This window comes from Trachemys scripta, chromosome 3 (assembly GCF_013100865.1).
Source record: "Trachemys scripta elegans isolate TJP31775 chromosome 3, CAS_Tse_1.0, whole genome shotgun sequence".
Classification (NCBI taxonomy): domain Eukaryota; kingdom Metazoa; phylum Chordata; order Testudines; family Emydidae; genus Trachemys; species Trachemys scripta.
The window spans coordinates 159,358,268-159,384,969 of NC_048300.1; the positions used below are offsets into that span (position 1 = coordinate 159,358,268).

The window sequence follows — 26,702 nt, forward strand, 5'->3', positions numbered from 1 at the left end:
AAACTGGGATCACCTCCCACCAGGAAAGGCAGCATTTGACGTCCAGTGAACCAGGCATGATTCAAATTATAGTGGTTTGATCCTAACAGTGAACACAAACTATGCTAAGGGGTATACAAACTTGGAAGAAAGGAGAGAGGAAAAAAAGGTTTGTTTTGTTTTTTTTAAGAAAATAAACAGGGAGAAAGGGATAAGTAAGCCTAACTAAGGTACTTAAGACCACTCTAAAAGACAGTTCTAAACACTAAGTATAGTTATCGGTTTTAACACTGCTGGGAGATCCATCTCAGACAGAGGACAGCTGAGAAGGATCTGAGGGGGGGGGGGTCAAGTTGCGCAGCACTAGTTAGGTGCTGACAATGGTACAAGATGGGGAGAGCACATTTGCAAGCCAGATGAGCACTGCTGCTGAAATTCTCCAACCAAAGGTGCATGGATGTACAATCACCTGAAGCGGAGAACCCACAGGGACACGCCTCGAAAAAGAAGCTTAAGTTAGAGGGTCACTCCACACAGCAGTCTGTACACAACAGATTCAGGGACCATCCCAGCAAAGAAAGTAATCTACAACAGCAGACAGAAATATAATGGTACAGAAATACAAGGGGAGTAGGAGAGAAGAAACAAGGCCAGAATGAAAAGGCAGCAAGACAATAGTTACAGGACAGCCCCTAAGGAATTCTAAAAGAAAAACTTTATTTCATTAGAAGAAAGATAATATTTATCTACCACAACTATGAGTGCAAGGCAAGTCCTGTTTTAATTTCAGGCTGAAGCAGGCCTGGTGCTATTGAAGAGGAGGAGAGGGGCAAAGAGAACATTTACCCCCTAGCAGTGATCTTCACAAGGCTCCAAATTATTGTCCGAAAGGCCAAACAAAGCTACCAATGTTAAGCAATGGAGCAGCAGCAAATTGGAGAGACTTCATCCTTTATATAAATTATAAAGCACAACAAAATGCTGGCTTTTTAGTCAAATTCTACTTTACAAAAAACTCCCCTAATAATGGGACCCTAGAATCGATCCTCAGGTGAAGGTAGCTTTTTTATTTCACATGTAATGGGAAGGAACTTCTGTGTATGAACTATTCTCATGCAACTGAAGTGACAGCATACCAGATAGCTCAGTGGTTTGAGCATTGGCCTGCTAAACCCAGAGTTGTGAGTTCAATCTTTGAGGGGGCCACTTAGGGATCTAGGGCAAAATCAGTACTTGGTCCTACTAGTGAAAGCAGGGGGCTGGACTTGATGACCTTTCAGGGTCCCTTCCAGTTCTAGGAGATAGGATATCTCCATGTATTATTAATGATTATTATTATTTCCCACAAGAGAAGAAACAGCCCTCAGGCCATCAGCTTTTTGCACCTCAATCATGCGAGCACACGAGTACTCTAGAAATTAGAGGCTTGGCTACACTGGCACTTTATACCGCAATAAAGCCTCCCAGAATGCTCTACCTTACTCCCCGTCCACACTGGCACGGCACGTAGAGCATTCTGACTTCTTGGCTAGAGCACTCCTGGTATCCCTCTCGTGGAGGTGGAGTAACGGCTGTCACGTATTGGCTGAGACGCCCCAGGGCCAGTGTGAATGAGGAGTTATGTTACAGCGCTCTAACTGACCTCCAGAAACGTCCCATAATCCCCTTAAGTCAGGTGGCCTCTCTTCTCTTTGTTGTGAAATGGCTGAGGAATGCGGAAGTGCCTTTTCAGAGCTCCATTTCAGATAGTGGCTGCTTATCTGCAACGGGGCAAAGCAAACGTTTACTGAGACGGGGGGGGGGGCAGAGGGGTTAGGGGGATCTGAACTTACAAGATTGGAGTGCTGACACACTCTCAGCACTCCAAAAACCCACTCTCTCTCTCCCCCCCCCACATACAAACAACACACTCCACCCCCCTCATTTGAAAAGCACGTTGAAGCCACTTGTACGCTGGGATAGCTGCCCACAATCCACTGTTCCCAATGCCCCTGCAAATGCCACAAATGTGGCCACACCAGTGCATTTGCAGCTGTCAGTGTGGACAGACTGGAGCGCTTTCCCTAGTGTGCTCTCTGAAGGCTGGTTTAACCCAAAGCGCTCTACAGCTGCCAATGTAGCCAAGCCCTAAGATGGGTAAATTCTCATCCCCTCAGTTTGACTGAAGTAGTTGGTGGAAGAACTACTGTTTGACAAGGAACAGTGAACAGCTAGGATAGAAAAGGGCATAGTTGCCATCATCCTCACTGCTATAAGCCCCAGACATTGCCAGTGTTAAGTTAATGCTATAACAGTTCACGTTAGTCATGGTAGGGCTAGCATCTGCAGAAGCCATGCTGCTTTTGAGGCAAGAAGCAGTGCTGAGGCCTGGTCTACATTTAAAATTTATACAGGAATAGCTATATTGGTTAGGCGTGTGGGGTTTTTTTGTTTGTTTGTTTAAACAGACATAGCTATGCCAGTATAAGTAGGGTGACCATATGTCCCGTTTTGACCAGGACAGTCCCTTTTTTAAGCATGGCCCCAGCCATCCAGACTTCCCCCACCAAAAAGTAGGCATTTGTCCCGTTTACTCTTGCCGACTTGATCAGTTGGCAAGAGTAAACGGGACAAATGCCCACTTGTGTCAAAAAGTGGGGTGCAGTGGGGAGGAATGTTTGGTGGGGGCGAGAGGAGATGCCAGCCCCCTCCCCGCACCAGGGAGGAAGACAGAACGGGGGGTGGTGAGGCAACATTCCAGCATGGGGAGGGGGCCAGCAGGATTCCAGCAACAGGCAACAGCCTCGGGGGGGGGGGGGGGGGGGGGGGGGGGGGGGAGGGCCTCAGGCAAGTTGCTGGGAGTGTCCATTTTCTCTTTGGGAAGCTATGGTCACCCTAGTTATAAGTCTTAGGGCTTGTCTACACTTGAAAAACGCTACAGTGACACAGCTGCAGCACTGTAGTTAATCCAGTGACAGGAGAACCCCTGTGGCGGTAGCTAGGTTAATGGAAAAATTCTTCTATAAACTGAATGCTGTCTACACAGGAACTTAGGCTGACCTAAGTACGTCACTCAGCAGTGTGGATTTTTCACACCCCTGAGCCACGTAGTTGGGTCGATCTAATTTTCTAGTGTAGACCAGCCCCTAGTCTACACACACCAGCGTAAGAGAGCTTTTGCAGGCATAGTTAATGGCTCTCAGGGGAACTGGTGTAAACTATGCCAGCAAAAGCCCTTCTATGCTGATATAAGCTGCATCTATGTAGGACACTTTGCCATTATAGCTATACCAGCATAGGTATGCCAGCACAACTTTTCTGGTGTAGGCATAATCTCCTCCAAGCAGATGGCCTGTGCCAGCTACCTGAGCTGGAAACCCTGCCAACACCAGGAAGAGCAACTTTTTGTCAGTCAAACTCAAGAATCCTAAAGGCTTGTCTACAAAGAAATTAAACCAAATTAATTAAAGGTGTGAATTTAAAGTGTATTACTTAAAGCACATTAGGGCCAGTCTACAATGGGAACTTATATTGGCATAGCAACGTCTCTCAAGGGTGTGAAAAATCCACACTCCTGAGAGATGTAACTAAGACCACCCAACCTCCGATGTAGTCAGCACTAGGTCAATGGAAGAATTCTTCCATCAACTTAGCTACTGCCTCTCGGGGAGGTGGATTACCTGCGCTAACAGGAGAATCCCTCCTGTTGGAGTAGGGATTGTTCCCACTGAAGCGCTACAGCTGCAGATCTGCAGCTGTAGCTGTTTAAGTATAGGCATATCCTTAGACTCCTGTGTGGATGCTCTCATTCAGAAGTAAACTCAGTCCACTGTATATTAGCTTAATTCCTCGTGCAAATTTCCTAAATTTCCAGTCCCATATGCAGGGATAATCGACACGTACAATGATTACATTTTCACAAACATCTTTTCTGAAGTACTGAATGTGTCCCTTGTTGGAATTTATTATTATTCCTCCTTCTCAGCTGCTGCTACCTCAATGGGGAGCATAAGATGTCCCTCAGTCCTAGAAATCCTAGTATAATGTATATCGAGTTAGGAGATCGGGCACTTGGGTGGCAAGCACAGGAGGGCTTGGACTTCTGGGGAGTAATAAAGAGCAAAGGCAGCAGGGAATGGATCTTCACCATCCCTGACAAAGCTTCCACTGAGTAGCATTCCTCCCTTCGTGCCAACATAAGAGAGAGACTCACTCTGCTGACAGCATGATGAAGTGTTGCCTGCATGTAGCAATTCATTATATCTTGGAATTTAAAATATTGTGCAAGTTATATTTGTCGGTGCTGGGGATGCCACTGGCTCTTCACACACCTTTTTCGATTTGCAATGCAGTTCTGTAGTCTATACATCTGATATGTAAAGTTTCCCTCAGCTTATCACTTGAAGGGTGGGGAGAAAGGAAGAAACATTAGCTCTAGGATAGGAGAAGGATGGAAGCATTCTGTTCATTCAGTAAATTCTCCTCCACCTCATCCTGTGGTAGAACATTCAGAGTATCCCATTTTATCTGTGGGGAATAGTCTGGTACAACGGCCAGCGGTGGTAACTGTAATTTAATGAACTGGTATTAGTATTCCATCTTTGAAGGAAGTAGGACGGTCAGAAATGAAAGCCATTAGTGCACTAAGCAAACAGCTAGGACAAGAACAGAACAATGATCTCTTGTGCCCAGAGTTAAGATGTCACCACCACACGTCCCTATGCATGCAGCAGGTCATGTTTTCACAAGCAGAGCTGTTTTTCTACGTCTGAAAGAAACACACGATTGTAGTTTTTGCTGAGTACATAAATAGCAAAGACTGATTAACAGAGAGTCACTGGGTAGGAGGAACCTGGAGGAGGAGCATGTTGAGATTCTCTCTCCTAAGTAAAGCAGTTCTGAATAATAGAAGTAGGAACCTCACAGAACACTCTGATATTTAGAATATTGTGCGAATCCTTACACAAGGTTTTTTTAGATTGACAAAAGCAACTAAGTTGTAAGCAGTTACATGCAACTGTATTAAACTGAAGAAAGTTAAGCCAGTCATTTCAGGTTATGAACTTGGAAGACAAGAAAATAGCACAATAAAATGGGTGATTAAGACTGGACCTTGGATGTACAAGAGAAATTGCTTCCTGCAACCTACTTTAGTCCAAGCCATCAATTCACAAGTTATTGCACAAGGAAGTATTTTATAACCACCACCACCCTTCACACAGAAACATTCATTCACACTATCCATTCTTGTTAGAGTTGAACTCTCAGGCCAACTTCCAAGTGAAATCAGGCTGCTTAATGTTCAATGGCTCTGCTTCATCAGTTTTTCTGCAGTCAGTTATTCATTTGCAGGGAAAAATGAGAGTTGAGCCAAAGTACTGTTTCCTTTGGAATTAAAGGGTTGCCATCTCTTGGCAGACCTACACAGCCAAACGCTGTACATAAAGCCAATGGCATTAACACACAGACATATACACCATTTTTACAATGCAATTTCTTAACCAACTGAATGCATTCTTTCTGGCTCCCAGATAATTCCTGCTCAATCACACAGCCTTTTTCCTACAAAGCTTTGTGAATATGCATGAAATGATACAGTACAGTGGAAGTCTTGCAGTAATTCTTTTGGGAATGGGGGTCAGAAGTGGCTGCATTTCATCACTGAATGTCCAGGGGAGGGGTGAGACTGCAATCACATGACACCTTCACACAGGTATGAGTGGGTGGGGAAGAAGAGGAAAGGTTGGGTGACTCTACAAATGGAAACAAAATACAAATTTCTCTTACAGTTTAACTTCACTTCTCTAGCTCTTCCGTGTTCATTCTCCTTATATTCAGTTACATTTTTGTCCCCGTCCCCCCGATACATAGCAATTTTCATGAGTATACCCTGAAGCAACACTCCAGATATAAAAGGATAGACATGACTGCCTCTGCACTTAACTGGCTCTTGTTCCTTCACTAAACCAGAAGCATATCACTGAGTACGACCCCTCTGCCCAGGGGCCTGGTGTGTTGCTTCTGCAGTGTTCCTGATATTTGCTGGCCCAGACAACAAGAGACCATGCTCCAGTCCTAAACACTGATTTGATACTCCTAATCCATCAGGGCAGCAAGCTGCTGAGAGGGGGCCCTGCAGGTCCTAAACATCTCCCACAGTTACCAAGGGATCACCAGGCTACGAAGCTGACAAGTCACACCAATTTCACTGTCACTGCTTGGAAAAGCAGGAACAGCAGTTGAAGCAAGCGCAAGAACTCAACAAATGGTATGCTTTTTACTTGCAGCGAGGAACAACAACAAAAGATTAGGGGGAGAGAGACAGAAGAAGATGAGGAATGGAATGGACAGCTAACCAGGGCATAGTCTTTGTACATCGATGGGCTTTCTCCCACATCTTTCATTTTGGTCTCTGCCTTCTAGGTGTATATTTATAAACTGTGCTTGAAAACCTTACCAAACAGACACACAGAGAGCAAAACAAGATGGACACACACGCACACACACACACTTCAGCCAGCGGTATTTAACCTTTCTGAAAGGAATGGGTAGAAAAAAGAACAGAACTCTAATGCTATAGTTCTACTGCTAGTTCCCCTTAGCACTGAAGCATAGCACACTCAGTCTAGCACTCCAGAAAACTCTGTGCATTATCTAGGAGCACATTTTGTAGGGTATTTAGAAGCTTCAGAGGCATACAAGACCCCAGTAGCATATTGAGAATCACAGTGTAGAACCTCAGAGTTACAAACACCAGAGTTACAAACTGACTGGTCAACCACACACTTAATTTGGACCTGGAAGTACGCAATCAGGCAGCAGCAGAAACGGGGGGGGGGGGCGAAGAGGGGAGAGAAGGAACAACAAAAAACCAAGTACAGTACTGTGTTAAATGTAAACTACTTAAAAAAAAAAAACAAAATGGAAAGTTTAAAAAAAAAGATTTGACAAGGTAAGGAAACTGTTTCTGTACTTGTTTTATTTACATTAAAATGGTTAAAAGCAGCATTTTTTTCTGCATAGTAAAGTTTCAAAGCTGTATTAAATCAAAGTTCAGTTGTAAACTTTTGAAAGAACCACAATGTTCTGTTCAGAGTTACGAACATTTCAGAGTTTTGAACAACCTCTATTCCTGAGGCATTTGTAACTCGGAGGTTCTCCTGTGTACAATAAATAGAACAGAACCAAACAAGTCTGTGAATACTCTAGCTTACCATTTCGAGACAAATCAAGTTCCACCAGCTGCATAAAGTTTGCTATTTCTGGAGGGAGCCGTTGAATTTCATTATCACTGAGTCCAAGTTTCCGTAATTTTACAAGCTGGAAAAAGGGCTGAAAAAAGAAAATCCCATATTAATTATTATTATTCACATAATGCATTTGCAACTTGGTTAAGTTCACATATGTGAAGTTTCTTGGAGGGACAGCAGCACTGCTTGATATAAACATCTAAAATCCCAGGGACTGCCTCACAAATCTTCTTATTCAACTAAGTCTGATAAAAAGCAAGTACAGAAGCAACTTAAAAAGAAGCCAAATTCTTTTCAGAACCAGAGAAGACACTTTCCATCTAGGTATTTGTACTGACCTTGCTATGAAAGGTGAGTAGACTTTGCAGGACTCTTTTTTGAAAAATAAAGTTTAGTGTAGCTTTCAGAACATGTATAAAATTCTAGCCATTATGAATCACAGCAGATTCATAATGGCTAGACAGTTACCTAATTGTGACTTAGAGGCTTGCTTTTAAGCAATAGTTTGCTGACTACACTTCTAGATAAATACTATTTTGGTATTATTTTATTCAGCAACTCTCTCAGAGAACATCTCAGAGTCAGCATTATTCTGATCTCACAAAGTATAATAAATTAATTATAAAAGTTATTCGCATACACAGATATCCACATCCCAATTATGATGGTTAGAGCACAAAGAGAACTCGCTACTCCAAAAAGCCTGCAAGTTCCATTCCCATAGTTTTAATACTGCAGGGAAATATTGTGCTCACACAAGTCAATAAAACATCATCTCTACGACTATCTTGTGATAGCTATGGATTTGGATACCACAATTTTCTACTTTGAAAAGTGCTTTTCAGAAGACGACATTACAAAAGAAAAACAGTGTTGCCAACTCAAAATTTTATTGCAAGTCTCATGATATTTAGATTTGGAGGGGGTTGTTTTTGTTTAAGCCCCAGCTCCTGGACTCAAGTGATTACACAAGAATCTCAGCTTTCATTTAGAAAATTTTCTAGCCCTAATGGCTGCAGTGAAAACATGGACCAAGTGTTTTCTAAAGGATAAAAAAAAAATAATCAAAAATAAAAACACCCACAGATGGCAAATAAAATGAAGCCCCAATTTTTATTTTTTTTAAATCTAATTTTTAGGAGGGCCTGACATATGATTTTTTTAACCCTCAAGGTTGACAATACTAGACTCATCACTAATAAAACTGACTTTTATTACTCACTGGGAAGCCAAGAAACATCCAGAACTCCCTTGAAATACAACTGTGCAACAATGAAGGACTAACACAAAAACTATATTGATTAGGGCTACCATACGTCCGGGTTTCCCCGGACATGTCCGGCTTTTCGCTCTTTAAATAGCCGTCCAGGGGGGATTTCTAAAAATCTTAAAATGTCCAGGATTTCCCCCGGTCGGCTATTTATCGACCGAAAAGCGGCTGACAGGGCGGCCGAGCGCCACTCGCGTTGGGGCCTCGGCAGCCAAAGCCCCTTCCCGGCTCCCCCCCATCCCCTGCAGCCTTAGCACGCCGCCCGGCAGCGCTGGGGGGCGGGGCTGTGCGCCTGTGAGGGAACGTGGCGGTGGGGCTGGCAGCAGCGGCCAGAGCCCCTCCCCCGCTTCCTCCCTCCTCCACAGCCTCAGCACGCCGCTCGGCAGCGCTAGGGCGGGGCGCTCCTTGGGGCGCGGAGCCAGAACCTGCTCTAAGCCAAGCGTCACGGTAAGGGGGCCAGGGAGTTGGAGAAGGGGGGCAGTCAAGGGACAGGGAGCGGGGGGTGGGTTGGATGGGTCGAGGGTTCTGGGGGGGCTGTTAGGGGGCGGGAAGTGGGAGAGAGTGGCTAGGGGACAGCCACTCTCCCCAATGGAGTGTCCTCTTTTTTGAAAGTTCAGATATGGTAACCCTAATATTGATATTACTTGACTCCAAGGTGTCAAGTTACGTGTTATGGGGAGATTTTAGAGCAAATGGGAAGGGATATGGTGCACACAATTGCATATGGAAGAGGAGATGGTTCACAAGACGCTATTAATATATAGTGCACACTAGGAACATTTGAGGACTCCTCATCCACACAGTGTTTATTACATATACAGCATGTACACATGTCTGCAATATATATTACAAACATCATATAAAAATGTATAGGGACCAAATATGACCAGTTAAACTGGAACAAGTTACAAGATATTTAGCCAGGTTACTATTCCCAAAATGAACTAAATTTTATACATTTAAAATTCTCTAAGAACTACATTTCCATTTTACGCACCAGTTGAGGAGGCAACACCCATATTTAGATAAATTATAAACTATAAAAATGTGAAAAAACAGTCTTAAAGTTGTTGTAAACTTTTTATACAGGCCTAAATCATTTTTCAGTTCCAATTTTAGTGGATTCTATTCCCATTTCAGATAATGCCTATTTATAGTTAAGCAAGAGCTACACTGTCAATGCTTACTGAACCCTTGAAGTAGTCTACGAGCTACCCATACTTCTGCCAATTGCTCGTTAGTGGCCAAAATAGCAGTATTTACTAGTTAAAATATTTATATATCTATATACACGGGAACATTACACTCATCAAGAGAGCATATTGCTTTAAATATTTGCTACATGTAATCTGATAGACCTGGCTCATTACGAAAATTACCATAATGGTCTGACTCTACTGACAAAGCTCTCTGGTAGGAACGCAAGTGCAACATAATAATTTCTTGATATTTGAATGGGCCAGACCACAGTGTCTACCCAGCATTCACAATATGCTGCAACAGCATGGTTTTGACTGTAGATCCAACTTCTTTGCATGTGTTTTGGCAACACTTTTTAAATACAGCTTCTTTAGTGAAAGAATTCTCAATTAAAAAAAAAAAAAGAAAAGAAAAGAAAGGGAACATTATCCATTTTGCTCAGCCTTGTGTTATAAGGATTTATATTAAGAGGAACACTTCAAAGCTCAATGCTAATACTGTTCATTTTGCTGCAAAGGAAGGGGGGAGGGTCACTTGTGACACTGACTAGCTACATTTCACAAGTTAAGAGCTTGTAAATCAATTTTTATCCTTCTATGTTCATGACAAAAAAAAAATTATACACCAAACATTCACTCCTTAATGAAATCAAACATTATAATTGGTCCTCCTGAATCTGGAAACAAGCAAACCAAAAAATAAATAAAGTCAGTCTCTAACAAGGATTGATGAAACTCCAACTTCTCTGCTGGGCAACTGGCCAAATACACACACGTTGCTGATTTCTTTGACTGCTCCCTTCTTGCAAGAAAACAGAGCATTAATGCACTAGAATCCTGCTTGAATATTTCAATCCCTTGCCTGAATAACAATAAGGAACAGATGAAAGCAAGAGACAATAACAAAACGTAGATAATGAAAGGCTAAAGAACACTCTTGAAGCTAGGCTGCTTTAAGTGTTCTTTTCAATGATACAACCACACTGAAGCCATGTGAAGTCAGTTTATAATCTCCCTTTGACTCAGCAGATTGACCAAAATGCTTAACATCACAAGCAACATCTTCCTTCCACCACTAGCAGCATGCAACTCAGAAAGGTCATTAGAGCCTGATTTTCAAGAAACGCCAACAGTTACATCCACAGTAAGTTGCCATGAAGAGACTATGAGTTGCAAGCTCAGTGTTGTATTTGATGAAAACTGAAGCCTTATTTGAAGGGGGGGGGGACACGAGAAGCAGTTAAAAGTTTATTTTAAAATAGCCCCTTAAGCATTTTATACGTAACACAGCTCTGGTGTCAACTTTTCTTCAGATAATAAAGGCTGGAATTTCAAATTCAACAAACAAACATATTGATAGGGATATTTGAAAGTCACTGGAACTTTTATTTTACTTACTATTTCATATAGTACCTATAATTTAAATATCAAGGCACAGAATAACTGAACAGATGTCAAAACTTTCCCTGTCTTAAGGCAGCTACAGCTTTAAAAAATGAAAAACAGGCATATAGGAGTTACAGATTTAGGAAGAAAAGATTGAGAATAAAAAGCCTCATGTACAGTAAATTGAGAAACAATTTGAACAAGATTTTTTTTTAAATGGGGGCCTTTAGTTACGCTCATAAACCCACACTTATTTTCAGGCCACTTATTTAGAAGCCTAGTTTTCGGCAACAATTTTTAACACCAAAGTATGAAAGCCACCAAAACGAGAAAAGCCCTCAGGTTCTGAATAATCTATTTGCAGTTTATGTTTCTGTAATTATCAGGACACTGATTAGAATCATTTTCTTTCAAACTGTTTTATTCTTCTCTTGTGCTGCCCCAGAAAAAAGGAGGATTTGAAACTCTGTCACAACCACAAATTTTTCTCTGGGCAAACAGGCAGAAGCCAAAGGAAGTTTTGGTGAAAGAAGAGACAACTAAAAGGAAAGGCATTTGTTCCAAATTATCTCACAATCTTTGAGATTACAGATACCTTTAAATGCATGTTTGTCATAGCATAGATATGGTATGAACATTTTGTATAACCTGTATGAGCACCTTTGTACTGGGATGGTAAAACATCTGGCATAGCTTACATTTTTTGCAGTTGTAACTAAGAACATTGCATCAGCTTGCTATGGGGCTGACACTGGAAAAAAAGATATAAATCCTCTTCCAAACAGTGAAATGCAGCACAGTTTTAACATATCATTGAAGCGATAAAGTGTGAAAGAGTGAGCATCACTTTGAATGTGGATGATGGAATGTGGGTGCGAGGGGATGAGGCTCGGCGGGAGGGTCTGGGTAATGAGGGGGTCTGAATGCATGGGGGTTTAGTGGATGTGGAAGCAGCTCCCCTTACAGTGATCCCTCCCCCTGCAGCTGAGGAGCGATCGGTACAGGAAGCGCAAGGGGATTTGGGGCTCGGGGGGGGGGGGGGAGAAGAAGAGAGTTTGCAGAGCTTCCAACAGCTAGGAGAGAAATCTGGTGGTGGGTCTGACATGGCCCCAGATCCATGCAGGGGAAGAGGAAGTCCCGTCCTTCCTAGCCCAGCTGGGACTAGGAGGTGACCTCGGTGCAGGATAGGAGCCACCAGCCAGGTCTTCTCCAGTCCTGCCCCCTGCTCCACAGTGATTTACCTCTCTGCCAGCTGCCCTAGGCACCAGAAACATACTGCTGAGGAGTGTCGTATGACCGCTCTTACGGCTTCCCTTTGCTTCCCCATCAGAAAGTCATTTTTCTGCGGGGAAGCAAAGAAATCTGTGGGGGTCATAAATTCTGCACATGCACAGTGGCACAGAACTCCCTTAGGAGTAAGAATGTTAAAATAATCAGAAGAGGGAAATAACTGTTGCGGTGGGTTTACTTCAGACGTTTTTTATTGGATATTGGAATCCTCTACTGCTGGCGTCACAAGTGATGTCATGCCAGCAGTCAGCTCAAATGTAACGTTTAAATAAATCTTTACCTTAAGACACAATTTTCACAGAAGAAAACAATTATGAGCATGGAATCTTTCAGAACACTGCACATACAGTTACAAATTACACTGCATGCAGAAAATTCAGACTAACTTTATAAGCCTGCATATATTATGGGCTGGAGAGTCCATCTAAATATAGTTTTAATAAATGGTATATGTTTTTCAAAATTACTGGTCTCCAATTTTAAGTCAAAGAGGATTACATACATTTAAAAATATGACAGACAACAAGACTGGTTCTTTGTGTAGATATTTATATACTAAGCAACCTATGCCATTGATTAGCTTTGCTAAAAGCATAATTTCATCTGTTGAATATATAAGGATAGTGTCATTCCAAGTGCTTATTTGTCCTAGTAAGAAAATGAATATTAACTAGTAATCCTCGATAGAGTTATTCTTGAATTTTAAGTTCCAAAAGTGTGAGGAGTTGTGCCAACTGCACTTACCATGTCCAACCTAACCTCAGATTTGAATTCTAGTTTTGGAGCTTATTCCAAGAGCTGAAACTAAACTGAAAAACGTTAGAAGAACTTTTACAGCAAAAAGAGACTGCCAAACCCCTAAAGGCCAGTAAAAAAAACCTAATGCGTAATTTAAATTCTGTTGAAAGAAGTCTCTTCAAGTTCAGATAAAAATGGATCAACAGTCTGAAAGTTACAGACCCGTTCGTCTTAAAAGTCAGTTTACAGACTACCTGCGTATCTGCATGGCTAAAAGAACAACTGAATGACACCTGGCAATTCTCCACTTTTCCAAGATATGTCCAGGAGGAGGTCTCCAGCCAATCAATATATATCTCAGGAGCAAAATAAAAGGAAGGCAAGAAAACCTTAAGCCAGCATTCATGGATGTAGGATCCATCACAACCAAAGATAAGAGGCTGACCTTCCCCTACATAAAGTGCAGCTGGGCCTAAAGCAGTAAAGTAGTCACCCACTGATAGATTACCAGCATCCTCTATGAGAAGGATAAGGCCTCATCTCTTAAACTACCATGGGACTTCACTGTTTCCCAAGAAACAAGCTCCAAGATTATTTCTTTCTTGAAGAAGACTTTTCAATCAACTCTGTAGATAATCTGGTGGTAAATTTGAATAAGTATAGCTAGATGGCATATATTAAGTTTAAAAAAAACCTCTTTTACACTGGAAAGACAACCAAACTTCAGAAGAAGAACCTAATTTAACATGTAAGAGATATTGCTAATATTGAACAGCAAATGTTTCAGCTGTGAACACCTGCTGGGTTAACAGATGCCTCCCATGTGGAAATCAAGTTACTGTATGGCTATGTCAGTACCTATCATGAATTGTTTCACAGAAGTGATATTGTGGTGGTATATTAATAGTCTGTTTTAGAACATCATTAATGTATTGTTGGAGTCTCATGAACTGTAGGATAGTCAGCAGCAGCTCTGTGTCTAACAGAAAGCCAGTTATTATAACATAACTGAAGTCAGGATCTTTCAGCTACCCAGTGGCCTCACCATCAGCAAGTGAGCAAATTCTGCATTCTCACGACTTACTGGGATAGTAAGTGGGGTGCAGAACAGAACGGGATCTGACGAACACTGCTCCCCTCCATTTATTCTGAACAACCACCAATTTAGAAAAAATATTACGATTATAACTTTTGGGGGGCATGGACTGTCCGTCATTTAACTGTTTGCCTAGCAGAACAGGGCCTTGATCTGTCTGAGGCCTCTACCTACTACTGCTATGAGATAAAAAACTCCAACAACTACTGGACCTCATCATAACCAGCTGACCTCATTTCTGCAGCAGAAAGCAGCAGATGGCCCAAAGAATCAGTCGCCTTTTGTACAATGAATCAAGCCTGTGGATGCCTCACAAAAAAAAAAAAAAAAAAAAAAAAAAGTCATCTGACAGTATTTATCACAGTGAAAAGGAGCCTGTTAGAAGTTTTTTTGGAGAAAGCATCGATCCAGGCAGAGGGATGGGGATGAGCATGGGTAAGGATTGTTTCCAAACATCCACCCCAAAATTTTACAGCTGGGTTAGAGTAGTGCTTTCATCTTTTGGGAGGCACTGCATAATTTTAAGAATTTGAATAATGTAGGGTTACCATATTTCAATACTGCAAAAAGAGGACACTCCACGGGGCCCTGGCCCCGCCCCAACTCCGCCCCCACCCCTGAGCACCCCGCATTCCCCCTCCTCCCTCCCGCCCCCTGGCTGCTGCTGCGCTGGGGAAGTTGCTTCGGCCCCACTGCGGTGGAGAGCGGCGGGAGCCGGGAAAATTGGAGCCCAAAGAGGAGGTGGTCCCCTTACCATGCCTCCCTATATTCCCGGACATGTCCGGCTTTTTGGAAATTCCTCCAGGACGGGGATTTGTGGACCAAAAAGCCGGACATGTCTGGGAAAAGCCGGACGTACGGTAACCCTACCCCAGAGCCACCTCCCGCCCGCCCGACCTCCCCCCCAGGCCTCACCCCAGAGCCACCTCCCGCCCGCCAGACCCCCCAGGCCTCACCCCAGAGCCACCCGCTCTCCACAGGGCCCATCCTCAGCCTTCTCCTGCCTCAGTGCCCCCTCTCCTGAGAGCCTGCCCTCCGCAGCTCCCCCCTCCACAGCCCCTGCCTCAGAGCCCCCCACCCCCACCCCCCCATAGGCCCCAGCTTCCATAGCGCCCCCCACCTTCCACAGCACTCCCACCTCAGTCCTTCCCTTCACCTCCCTCCATAACCCCTACCCTTCATTTCCCTGCCTCCTCCCATAGCCCACCCCCTCCACAGCCCCCCCACTCTCCACAGCTCCTGCTTCATGCTTCTTGACAGCATGCAGTGCATTCTATCTTTTCCTTAAGCTTCACCTACATGTGCAACTCACACCAAAAGGAAGGGAAGGAGAAGAGCCAAATTTCAGGGCAAGAGAAAGCACAGACCTACAGTTCATGATTCAAATTCTACTGGCATGCACTCTAAATGACGTGCTTGACAAGACACATAAGAAATGCAGCATGCCCCTCTCTTCCCTCCAACGGATGCACTGAAGTCTGAGATACAAAATCAGCAAGGCGGGGTGGGGGGGGGAGGCCAATGAAGAGAGAGAATGAATGGGATAACTGAAGCCTCACTAAGGTTGGCACTCCACCACCACCAATTTAGGTTTTGGCAGCTGTGCTCAAAAGGCATGCCATCCCTGACCTACAATCAGTAACTGGCCAGTTTTGAGTCCAGGACTATGCTGCTACCGCTCACCTTTACAAAAACAGAGAAAAAGGGACAAGGGGTTATCCAGGCTTAAAAGTTCACATGCTGCTGCATCTCTACTCACATGCCCTCTCTGTAATGCAACACATTGAAAAGGTTGCTTCGTTTTGTTTTCCTGTAGGCAAGGATTTACTTTTTCCTTTATGTGGACTAAGCAGCAATAAAGATTAAAGAGCATCTGGTGCCACAGACATTGGATCACAGTGGGGGGGAAGGGGGAGGAAAACAATTTTATTTTAGCTGCTGCAGGAGAGGCCAGTGATCAAGCATTATGACTGGTGCTGCTAAGATTGCAATTAAACTGCCCTAGCCCACCTTAAGCAGGGCAAGACAGCCCTTCTTCTCACTAATGAATCTGTAGCATGCACCAATCTGCTAAAGCAATCCATGTTTTACAGTAAAACATAATGAACACTCTGTTTTGAGACATGCGCCCTCTTTCTTCCCCCATCGGAGATAAATGCCACTGCAACTGCGCCTCTACAGGACCGTAGGCAGGGGGCTCCCAAATTAAAATAAAAGGGAAAGAAATATTAAATCAAGAGGACCTCAGAGGAAATCCTGATTTTTGAAAGCATTTGTATTCTGCCACATTCTCAGAGGCACTAACAGGGAATGTGCAGGCTTTGCAGAATCTGTCTAAACATTCACTTATGCTGAATTTGTTTTCTTCTTTCGTTGGCAATTTTGAGATTTGTTTGTTTATAAATCTACTAAAAATACAAAATTATTTTCTTAATGCCTCAACCAGCAAAAGGACAAAAAACAATTTTAAATGAACATTGTGCAGTAGTAACCTACTGCAATTTGGAGCAATCAGCACACAGTGTTCTTGTATAGTTACACTATTATGTTAACATAATAACAGTATAAATTCTCTGCAAGGCATCATTTATTTTAACTGTCAGTGCAAGTGTGTATTACAGACTTTAAAAAGGGAGGGAGAGTGAGTGGAGACATTTATAAAATATAAATTTAGTATCATATAATTTTAGTTAGGTCACAAAAACATTTTTTCAGTTCAATTATCTTCACAGAGCATATGCATGCTACTTGAATTTTGTGTAAGGGAATGCACAGAATTTATTGAAAATTATTTGTTGTACAATCTATATTTCTAGCCTGAAATACAAGCAAATTTAAAATTGCATTTGACATGAAATGTTTCCAGGTGCTAGTTCTAGAATAGTATTTACAGCAAGAACCATTAAACACTACTGATAGAAATGTAATTTGTTATAGTTTAACCTTAACCCCTTGTATAGGCCATCACCATACTGCTAGTCACAATTGTTTTTATAATCCCATCGGTAGCATGCTGGACTACGTTCCATTGGACCCTCTCCTCCCCACATATGACAACTTCAAATGCCGCACTTTTTTCTACAAATTTAAAAAAATTCTATTTAGAAATATGTCATCATAACTGAGGACAATTATAATGCATAACATAAGGGGAGAAGCTAAGTTTCATCTTCCATATACAGGTCTGTCTCATCTTACGTGGGGGTTCCGTTCCGCGGTTAGCGCGTAAAGCGAAAACCGCGTATAGCCAAAACCCCATTGAGTTCAATGGCGGGCGAAATCGTCCGCACTACAGGTATAGTATTAAAATTGTTGTTTTTCTTTTTTTTTTTTTCTTTTTGCCGACCACGTAAAGTTGAAATTGCGCATGTTAAATGCCCGTAAGATGCGACAGACCTGTAACTAAATAGTATACAAGTGTCTCACATATTCTAAAGAGAAGGAAAGACCTATATTTAAAGAGTTTTCATAGCACTTTATCCTGAATGAGGAAGATTTTGATCAAGACATGGCACACATTTTATAAATACAGGGACTAGAGCTGGGTGAAATTTTTCAGACAAATAGTTTATTTGCCAAAAAATGCAACTTTGGGTTGGCAAAAAATACATATTCATATATTTGGCAAAAAACATTCACCAAATTCAACATAAACGAAAGAAAACATTTTTCCAAAAAAATGTTTCAAAATGTTGTGTTAGGACACTTTCAAAATGAAATACTTCGGAATTTCATTTAGAAACCATGATTTATTTTTAAATTTAGCTCAAATTTAAAAAAGAAAGAAGGTAAAAATATCTAAAACCAAGTCAAAACTAAAAGAAAAAAATTCATTTTGTAGCAAACGAAACATTCAATTTGACCCAAGAAATCTGAAAGTTTGGGTTTTTTAGTTTACCCACCAGTTTCGGGGGAGGAAAGAAAAAAAATACTCATTCAGTTTACAGGGACTCTGCAAAGAGGTACTAGATATACTATAGAAATTACAAGACATTTCAGTGGGACTTGACAGATTACAAAGGGAGGACACACACCACTGTGAGCTGGTCTACACAGAAAATTGCACCAGTTTAATTAAAGGTGTGAATTTAATGTAATGCATACACCTATGTGGATACACATTTCATTTTAGGAGTGGCTATTTCGATTTAGCTTAAACCTGCTCTAACTGGCTAAACTGAAATAAGCCACACTAAAATGAAAGAAGAGTATCCACACACAGGTTTGCATTGGTTTAAGCCACTCTACTTTTCTGTGTAAAACTGGAACATCACAAGGACAAAAACTGAAAAGCCATTCAGAGAAGTCATGGAACCTTTTCGTTACTTGCCAACATAACTGATCCCAAACACAAAGGTCACCGGTTGTCTGCAAAACAGGAAGAAAAGCTGAAATGTAATCCTCCATTCATTCCTTCAGTTTTAAAGGCTAGAAAAGACGACCCAGTTTTCTACCCCAAATCTATACAGAAGCATTTGTGTCTCAATTCATTGCATTAAATGTTGGAAGTAAAATGACAAGACATGACTGCTGAACTGAAAATTTGCTAAAATTCTGAAGGACCTGCACTTCTGTCCAACCAGTTCAGCACTGATAGTGTTTTTAAACATTCAGACTGGTTTGAATCAAACTTTGTTATAGGTCAAGTGCTGGAAAGTAAAGAAGTTAACTACCGATACACATTTTTATTAAGGGCCAATACAAAGAACAAGATTGGGAAATGCAACTCATTAGTTGACTGGAGACTTATGTTCAGACTTGAAAGCTTTTAACTTTTGGTGTGTGCCTTTTCATGTTTGAGGAACATAAATATGTTTATGAAGTGAGTCACAAAGCATGTGTATTTGCTTCCTTTCAGAAAAGCTTTGTGGGTTTAGTCTATTTGTCTCTTACCCCACTAGCATCTTCAGATTTGGAGTGAAAGAGGAATTTAAGAAAAATGAAAATAATCCTAAAAAGGCCCTACTCTTCAGTGAGGGTTAGTTTCTTTACCATAGCAAGTGATAGCTAACTATAAATTAAGTTGAAAGAATAAAAAACTATTTCCACTCTTTCCAGCAGGTGAGTAAAGAAGGGATATGTTTAATGAAACCTGGTTTATAAATAAAAAGTTGCAAGTGATTAAGAACATTGTTGTGGCCATGCATTGTCCTTTTCCAGTCAAAACTAAATATAATCAATCACATACTGTATGTTAAAAAGAGGCACTCAGTGAGGACTATAAAGGTCTTTTTCTTAACTCCTAGATTTTGGTCAACCAAATCAACTTTTTCTTTTTAATCTTAACCCTAAGAGTTATGGAAGATTAAACTACACAAGAACCGGGTGAACAAAGAGCAGATATCTTTGTTTACACACAGGGAAGTTATGCTGCTCAGCTGGTTCTCAAGAAACTCTTCTCCAATCAAGATCAGATACATACAACACTATAAGGATTTCTTAGGCGACCAATTACCAGAACATACAGTACAGTGCATGTTAGAAACAAAGAACCTATAAATAAGCTAGTGACAGTTGGGGGATAAATTCCATGACTGCTTTTGTGTTTTAAATAATTTGAGTGGAGTAATGGAAGGCTACTGCCACCAACCAATCAAGTTGCCACCACTGATTTATATTCCTAGCGTTCACCACCCGACAATGCTCTGACTCAGGAATGGGTGGGTGTTTTGGGGTGGAAATGCAGCATCATGGGCTGTAGGACAGAGAGAGAGAGCCCTGTAGTCTATGATTTTCTACAGAAATCCTTGCAACACATTCAGACCTTGTCTATGCACAAACTAGAGATGAACTAACTAAAATCTAGTTAATTCACATCTTTTGTTATTTCTATGTAAGTCTCTGTGTGGACACATTTCAAAAATTAAGAATGTCCTACTGTGATTTCACTTAAGCTGATTACGAAAGTGACTGTTGCCCGCAGCGCTTCTCAAAGTCGGGTCGCCGCTTGCGTAGGGAAAGCCCCTGGTGGTCCGGGCCGGTTTGTTTACCTGCCACATCCGCAGATCCGGCTGATCACAGCTCCCACTGGCCGCGGTTCACCGCTCTGGGCCAATGGGAGCTGCAGGAAGCGGCGGCCAGTACGTCCCTCGGTCCGCGCCACTTCCCGCAGCCCCCACTGGCCTGGAGCGGCGAACCAAGGCCGGTGGGAGCCGCAATCAGCCGGACCTTCGGATTCGGCAGGTAAACAAACCAGCCCAGCCTGCCAGGGGCTTTCCCTACAGAAGCGGCATCCCAAGTTTGGGAAACACTGCCTTAGAGCAAAGCCTACAGAGGCCAAATTCTCATCCTTGCCTGAAGCAAAATGACAAAAAGTTTGTATACGGTGAGTGTGTAATTATTCCACCAACCTTCAGCCAAAGCATGGACCTCTAGACTGTAGCAGTGCATGACACTGAGATTTTGGCCAGTGTGTCCACGTATTTACGTGAGACTATGGCTACATCTCACTCATTCCCTACACACTGCTTCCCTCCTGCCTGTATTATCAATAGTGATGTTACAGAAACACCTACAGGCTCCAAGATCAGGGCCCCATCGTTCCAGGCACTGGACAAACAAACACAGTAACGTGCAAAATGTGTCCCACAGAACTGAATATTTAAAACAGACATGACTGGCAATGCATGGGATGGAAAAGAGACAGGAAATTACTTGCCCAGAGCCACACAACAGGTCTGTGGCAGAGGTAGGAATAGCACTAGGGTGACCAGATGTCCTGATTTTATAGGACAGTCCCAATTTTGGGTTTTTTTTCTTATAGAGGTTCCTATTACCTCCCACCCCCTGCCCCAATTTTTCACACTTGCTGTCTGGTCATCCTAAATAGCACTCACTCAAAACTGCAGGACATTAGTCCAGTGTTGTATCCACTGGACTATGTTGCTTCTTGAGGACCCCTCCCTAGCCCCTCCACAGTCAGTCCTTCAGCACCACAGAACTACATCAGCTCTAATGCATGGCAGCAAAAGCTCAGGTGCAGACTTTGCCCTCTAATAAGGAAGTAGCAGGTGGCATGAAGAATCTGTCTACAGAAGTGTAACTTCTTACTCTACTGACAACCTCTACAACTCTGAGCAGCACAATCAAAAACATTTCTGTCAAGTATGTAATTTACTTAGTTCCTTGAGAACTGCCTTAAGTAATTCCTTTAACCAATCCCAAGTACCGACATTTTAAACCAGGAACAAATGTTTGTGTGTATTGTTGCAGAGTAAGCCACAGAATCAGTTCACTCTGTGGTCTGCAATGATTTCACTTGCACATTTCACGTAATGAACTTTAAGGCATGTCGCAAGACCCTAACTTCCCACAGCTTTTCCTGGGCAGGCATGGCGAACGCAGGTACTGAGCAAGAGGAGTTTCTAACTGTGGACTAAAGAGGGTTTTGCTGAATTCAGGAAGTCTTTGGGAGCCTTGTTTAAGAGTCATTTGCTTTGTGTGAGAATTTGTTTATAAAAATATTGTAGTGGGTTTAGGGCACACTATAAAAATAATATTTGTGACTATTTAGGTCCATATTGTCCCATCAGTTCATAAACAGACCTCAATAATTTCAATGGCATCTTCTGCCTAGAGAGGGTCACAACATGCCCCTTTACCAATTCTTTGCAAAATTTGTGCCTCGCTCTTCTCTTAATATAAAGGTATGACTACAGCATCTTGTGTGCAATGTAAAGTTCCACAGTTAAAAAAAATATATATATATATATATTTTTTTTTTTCTTAAGTTCTTACATTACTCTTCCAAGGCAGTTTTATTCCAAACAGCACAACTTTAAAATTTCCATTACAGCAAATGTTTTTAGAGAACTGGTCTCTGATCTCAACAGATTAGAAGAGCATTATAACACACACTTGTTGTTATTTCTTATATCTATTCAGACACTACCCCAGTTGAGTCCATTTATCAGAAGTTGTTAATGACACACAGTAGAACAATGGAGAAGAAAAGTCCATAGGACATTACAAAAGGCAGTCTAATAAAATGTGTTTACATGCTTCTGATAAGCCAGGCAGCATAAGGACATCATGACAGCCAGTTTCCATAAACTGTATGCATTGGCCACACATAAAGTACCTCTAAAAACCCATGCACAATCTTCAGACTAGATTGCAACTGTTCTCAAATAAAAATAAATCTTGGTAGGTAAAAAGATGTAACTCTGATTCTTGCTGTATTGCAACCCCAGCACACCTGTTCTTATTCGTCAGCTATTTTCTATACCTGGGGGACTCCCAATACACTGAGTAGAGAAGGATTTATACGCCATCATTAAGTAGGCTGAATGCAGAAGATCTCATAGGTGATTCATACAATAATTTTTTCTGTCTGTTCCCTGACAGACATCAACACCACTGTTCAGGAAAGAAGAAGTAATGACTGCAAGAAGTGCATGGATCATTCTGCCTTTAGCATTTATAGCACCGAGCAATTTTATATTTATACAGAGCCTTAGGTCTCAATAGGATCTACTACCCCCTCATGCACTCTCATTGCACCCCTGAAATAAGGCCCTGTCTGAGGCAGAGTGACAGCAGTTACAGTAAGCAGTGAGAGCACAGTACACTGCACAAGGAAGGAGTTGAGAGGGAGCGAAAATTTTGGTCAGATAGCCATACTCTTACAAAGAGTCATAGGGTGTTCAGTCCATGCAGAGCAGATGACACTTTAAGAGAGAACCTATCCAAAAGGCAAGGTGAGTGAGGTAATGTTTTGTTGGACCAACTTCTGTTGGTGAGAGAGACAAGTTTTCGTGCTAAACGGAGCTCTTCTGAGTTCGAAAGCTTGCCTCTCACACCATCGGAAGTTGGTCCAATAAAAGAATATTACCTCACCCACCTTGTCTTTCTAATATCCTGGGATCGACACAGCTACAACTACACTGCATACCTGAAAGGACTCACACAAGCTTGAGTTGTGTGGAACTAGATTTATCTACCTCATAAGGATGGAGAGTTGAGTCAGGCATGCCAAGATTCAAACCTGTTGTTCCAGGGAGTCTAATTATTTCAAGAGATGATACTTGGACCAATAAGGTATTCCCTTCAGTTAGAAACACTTCTCCTAGTTTCACTATGCAAAGTCACGCCTTACCATTTCATAATTACTCTTATTACAAAAGAGTCAAAAAACAATCATAGCTCCTCTAAGAAAACTTGTTTTATAAAACCATCATTTATTTTTCAGAGAATGAATTATACTCCCCTGATCCCAGAAAAATAATACTGGACACCTCTGAAAGTTCCTCCTTTATGGTTTATCCATTTCTGTTCCGCTACATAGGCTGTTTTAACTGAATTCTGAGTTAACAGACATTCAGCTGCCTATTAAATTCAGTTTCCAGTTAAGCATGTTTCATTTCCAGTGTTAGATTTTCACCACTGCAATTCACTAGGATCCAAAGTTTGTACCTAAGAAAATGCTTTTAAAAAGTAGCACACCATCACCCACAAATAACTAAACACACCCACAATTTACCAACTGGCTAATCCTTTTCCCATCCTAAAACCTTTTACAAAGTTTTTTTAGTTAGTTATTCTTTGAAATTACTCTGGACTGTAGCTTTTTCAGAATCATAAAATGCTTCTATGACACTCATGGTAGCAACACCTAATGTTTCACAACAGATTAGTAGCAAGTTTTAATTTGTTAGAAGTTGTACAGGAAATGTTGTCAAACATGACAAACTATGCCAACAAAGTACTACACAGAAAATTCTGGTGAATGCTTTCTGTAAATGAAGCAGAACACTGATGACCTAGTAGAGTTCATACCAACAGGAAGAGCAAATCTATAGTACAACAAAATAAGAATCACACGTATTCAGTTTCCAGAAGCAGAATACAAGAAAGGAAAGATCACTATCATCATGGGGGGAAAAAGAGAATTTGTCAGCCCTACAGATTCAATCTAGCCAGGTTTTTTTAATATACTAAAGTGTACTTATAACTCACCAGCACAAAGACAGATGTGAATAGATGTTGTCATTGTCATTCACATCAGCAAGCTTCAGGCCTTTAATCCCCCCAGTTCTCCCACAGCAAGTACTATACTACTTCCACACCACTAGGATTTTGAAATATTGTTTCTGAAAGGCCACTTACACCACTTTGAGCCATGGTGAAACACTAAAAACTAATCCAACATTATGATTTTCCTCTGCTACTAGAGTTACCAAAAATCAGCATATAGTTTGATAATCCAGTTGCATTATAATACATTAAATGGGCATTATCAAGCAAGCCTAGGCCCAGAATTTAGAACCAACATCAATAAAAATATTGCTCTTGGTTTAAAAAGCTTAAACGAAGATAGTTGGCTTAAACGTAAATGGACAGTGACAACTCATTTAAGAGTGTTTTACATATAAACACCTAACCTCATCATAGATGTAAAATGTAGTCTGTTTACTTTGTAGTGTACACAGTAATTCATGTATAGTCAAGTTACTCCTTTTGTTTATTTGGATCGGGTCACGTCCTTTCAGACACAGTAGAGAGTTATTTAAACCCACAATATTAGCATGTAGCATCTGAAAATCACTTTTAACTCATGTTCTGACACTAACAAGATCTGAAATGGAGTGCCCCTTTAGACATTTGCGACAGAATGTGAATGCAAGCCAGACAGCCAAACTGATTGGTTTATTTTTTATACTACAGACCTGAGAAAAGTACCAGAAGTAAATAAACACTGGTGGCGTAAACTAAACCATTTTTTTAATTTCCCCTCCACTTGCAATTATCTAGGGTGCTATCAGTAATAGTAATTAACTTAATCAAGTTTTATTTTTGTGTCCCTTTAATTAGACAGATAATAGTTGATTGCAGGCTGTGCTGTTGATTTAAGACTATATTAATTCTGACAAGCTTTCCTCTTCTAGAAGAAAGAAAGTTGCCTGGATCTTATGATCTATTACGATTTTATTTTTATGGAGGGGGAAGGGAGTTGTTTGTTTTTTAGATGACACCCTGGCTAGGCAAACATTGCTATCACAAGTTTGTTCTTGTTTAATTGGTGAACTGCACCAAGTCACACCAGAGGTTAAACACGTTTATTGGGTCATTAGTACTAACAGCCTCAGCAAATACTCTACGACGGTGAACACCAAACTAAGCCAGAAACAGCTACCCTTCTTCCCACCCCACCCCATCCCCAGCGGGTTTCTCCTTGGGGGACTGGTAGGGGAGGAGCTGCACTGTTTCAGATGGATCGCTCTAATGTGAGGAGGGAGGGGAACCCACCCACCACCACTGAGCCGTATGGCTCGCACGCTGCTGCAAGCCTTGGGGGGACACGCTGTACCTGAAACACCAGCTGTGCGAGTGGATTTGGATTCAAGGTGGAGTCCAGTACATTCCCTTCTGCTTTATAGCTTGCCTGCTTTAGCAGGCAGCTGGCTCTCGAATAGATGGAGCTGCAGGTTTTCAAAAGAGCTGGCCACAGCCTTGGGGGAAAGGGGGGGTTGACTGGCCCTTCTTGAGCTGCCGCCGCCGCCCCCCTTACGCCCCTTTTCCAAACACCTCCCGGGAGCCTGGTTTGTGACAGCTCAGAGAGCGGCCAAAGCGCGAGCACTTCTCCCAGCTCAGCCTCAGCAGGTGCCGAGGGAGGTTATCCGGCCCACGGGCTCCTGCCGGGGCTGTTCACCTGGTGCAGCCCCACACGGGGAGGCGGCTACAGCCACGCCACAAAGCCGACACCTGTGACCCTAGCAGGCTGTAACAATAGCGGAGGAGGGGGAGGAGCCCCAGCCCAGGCTGATGAGCCCGGCTGGGCAATTTAATCCCTGGACCTTGCCTCCCTCCCCGAGGGCCTCCCCCGCCGCTCACCTTGGGCAGCTCGCGGAGCTGATTGGCGTCCAGCAGGAGCTCCTCCAGGCTGCGGCTGTAGCGGTAGATCTCCTCGGGCACCGAGAGCAGCGAGCAGTGCCGCTTATCGATGGACTCCACATGACGGTTGCACCGCCACAGGGGGATGCAATGAAACATAGCAGCAGCCAGCGCCGCCCACGAGGGGTCCGGCCGCTGCAGGGCTGGCAGGATCGCCTCTCCCTGCCGCCGCCTTCCCGGCTACTGCCGGCCGGCCGCGCCAAGAGCGGGACTGGGAGCGCACCCAGCAGCCCGGCCGGGTCCGACGCTCCTTCCTCAACAGCCCGCGCAGGGCTGCGAGCCCCCCTAGCAGCCCCCGCCGGCGCCTGGTTCCAAAGCGTCCGCCCCCCTCCCTCCTAGCAACCCCCGCCGGGTTCCAAAGCGCCCCGTCGCCGGCAACCCACTACGGGTTCCAAAGCTTCCTCCCTCCTGCTCCTCCTCTTCCCACTGCGAGTCCCAGCAGAGGCAGTAAGACCGCAACAGGAACCAGCATCTAACACGCTACTGGAGGAGGAAACTCTCCCCCCTAGACCAGTTCCAGAAAGCCCAATGAGCAGGAGTAGCAGGGGAAGCCCGTCTTATGGTCTCCTATGGGGGCCCTACTGCTCGCCAATCACTTTATCTCGTTAGCACGGGTCCCTGGG

The 26,702-nt window shown here is 42.7% G+C and overlaps 1 protein-coding gene across 1 annotated transcript in view; it reads right to left on the reverse strand.

Annotated features, from left to right (window-relative positions):
• The window catches only part of LRRC1 (leucine rich repeat containing 1), a 99,435-nt gene extending 73,055 nt beyond the window's left edge, over positions 1–26,380 (reverse strand). Inside the window, exons 1-2 of the mRNA XM_034766322.1 lie at positions 26,020–26,380; positions 7,173–7,290 (exon numbers count right to left, since the gene is read on the reverse strand). Of these exons, the coding sequence (XP_034622213.1) occupies positions 7,173–7,290; positions 26,020–26,178 (277 nt within the window). The 5' untranslated portion in view covers positions 26,179–26,380. The remainder of the gene's footprint in view (positions 1–7,172; positions 7,291–26,019) is intronic.
• Positions 26,381–26,702: the final 322 nt, after the last annotated feature.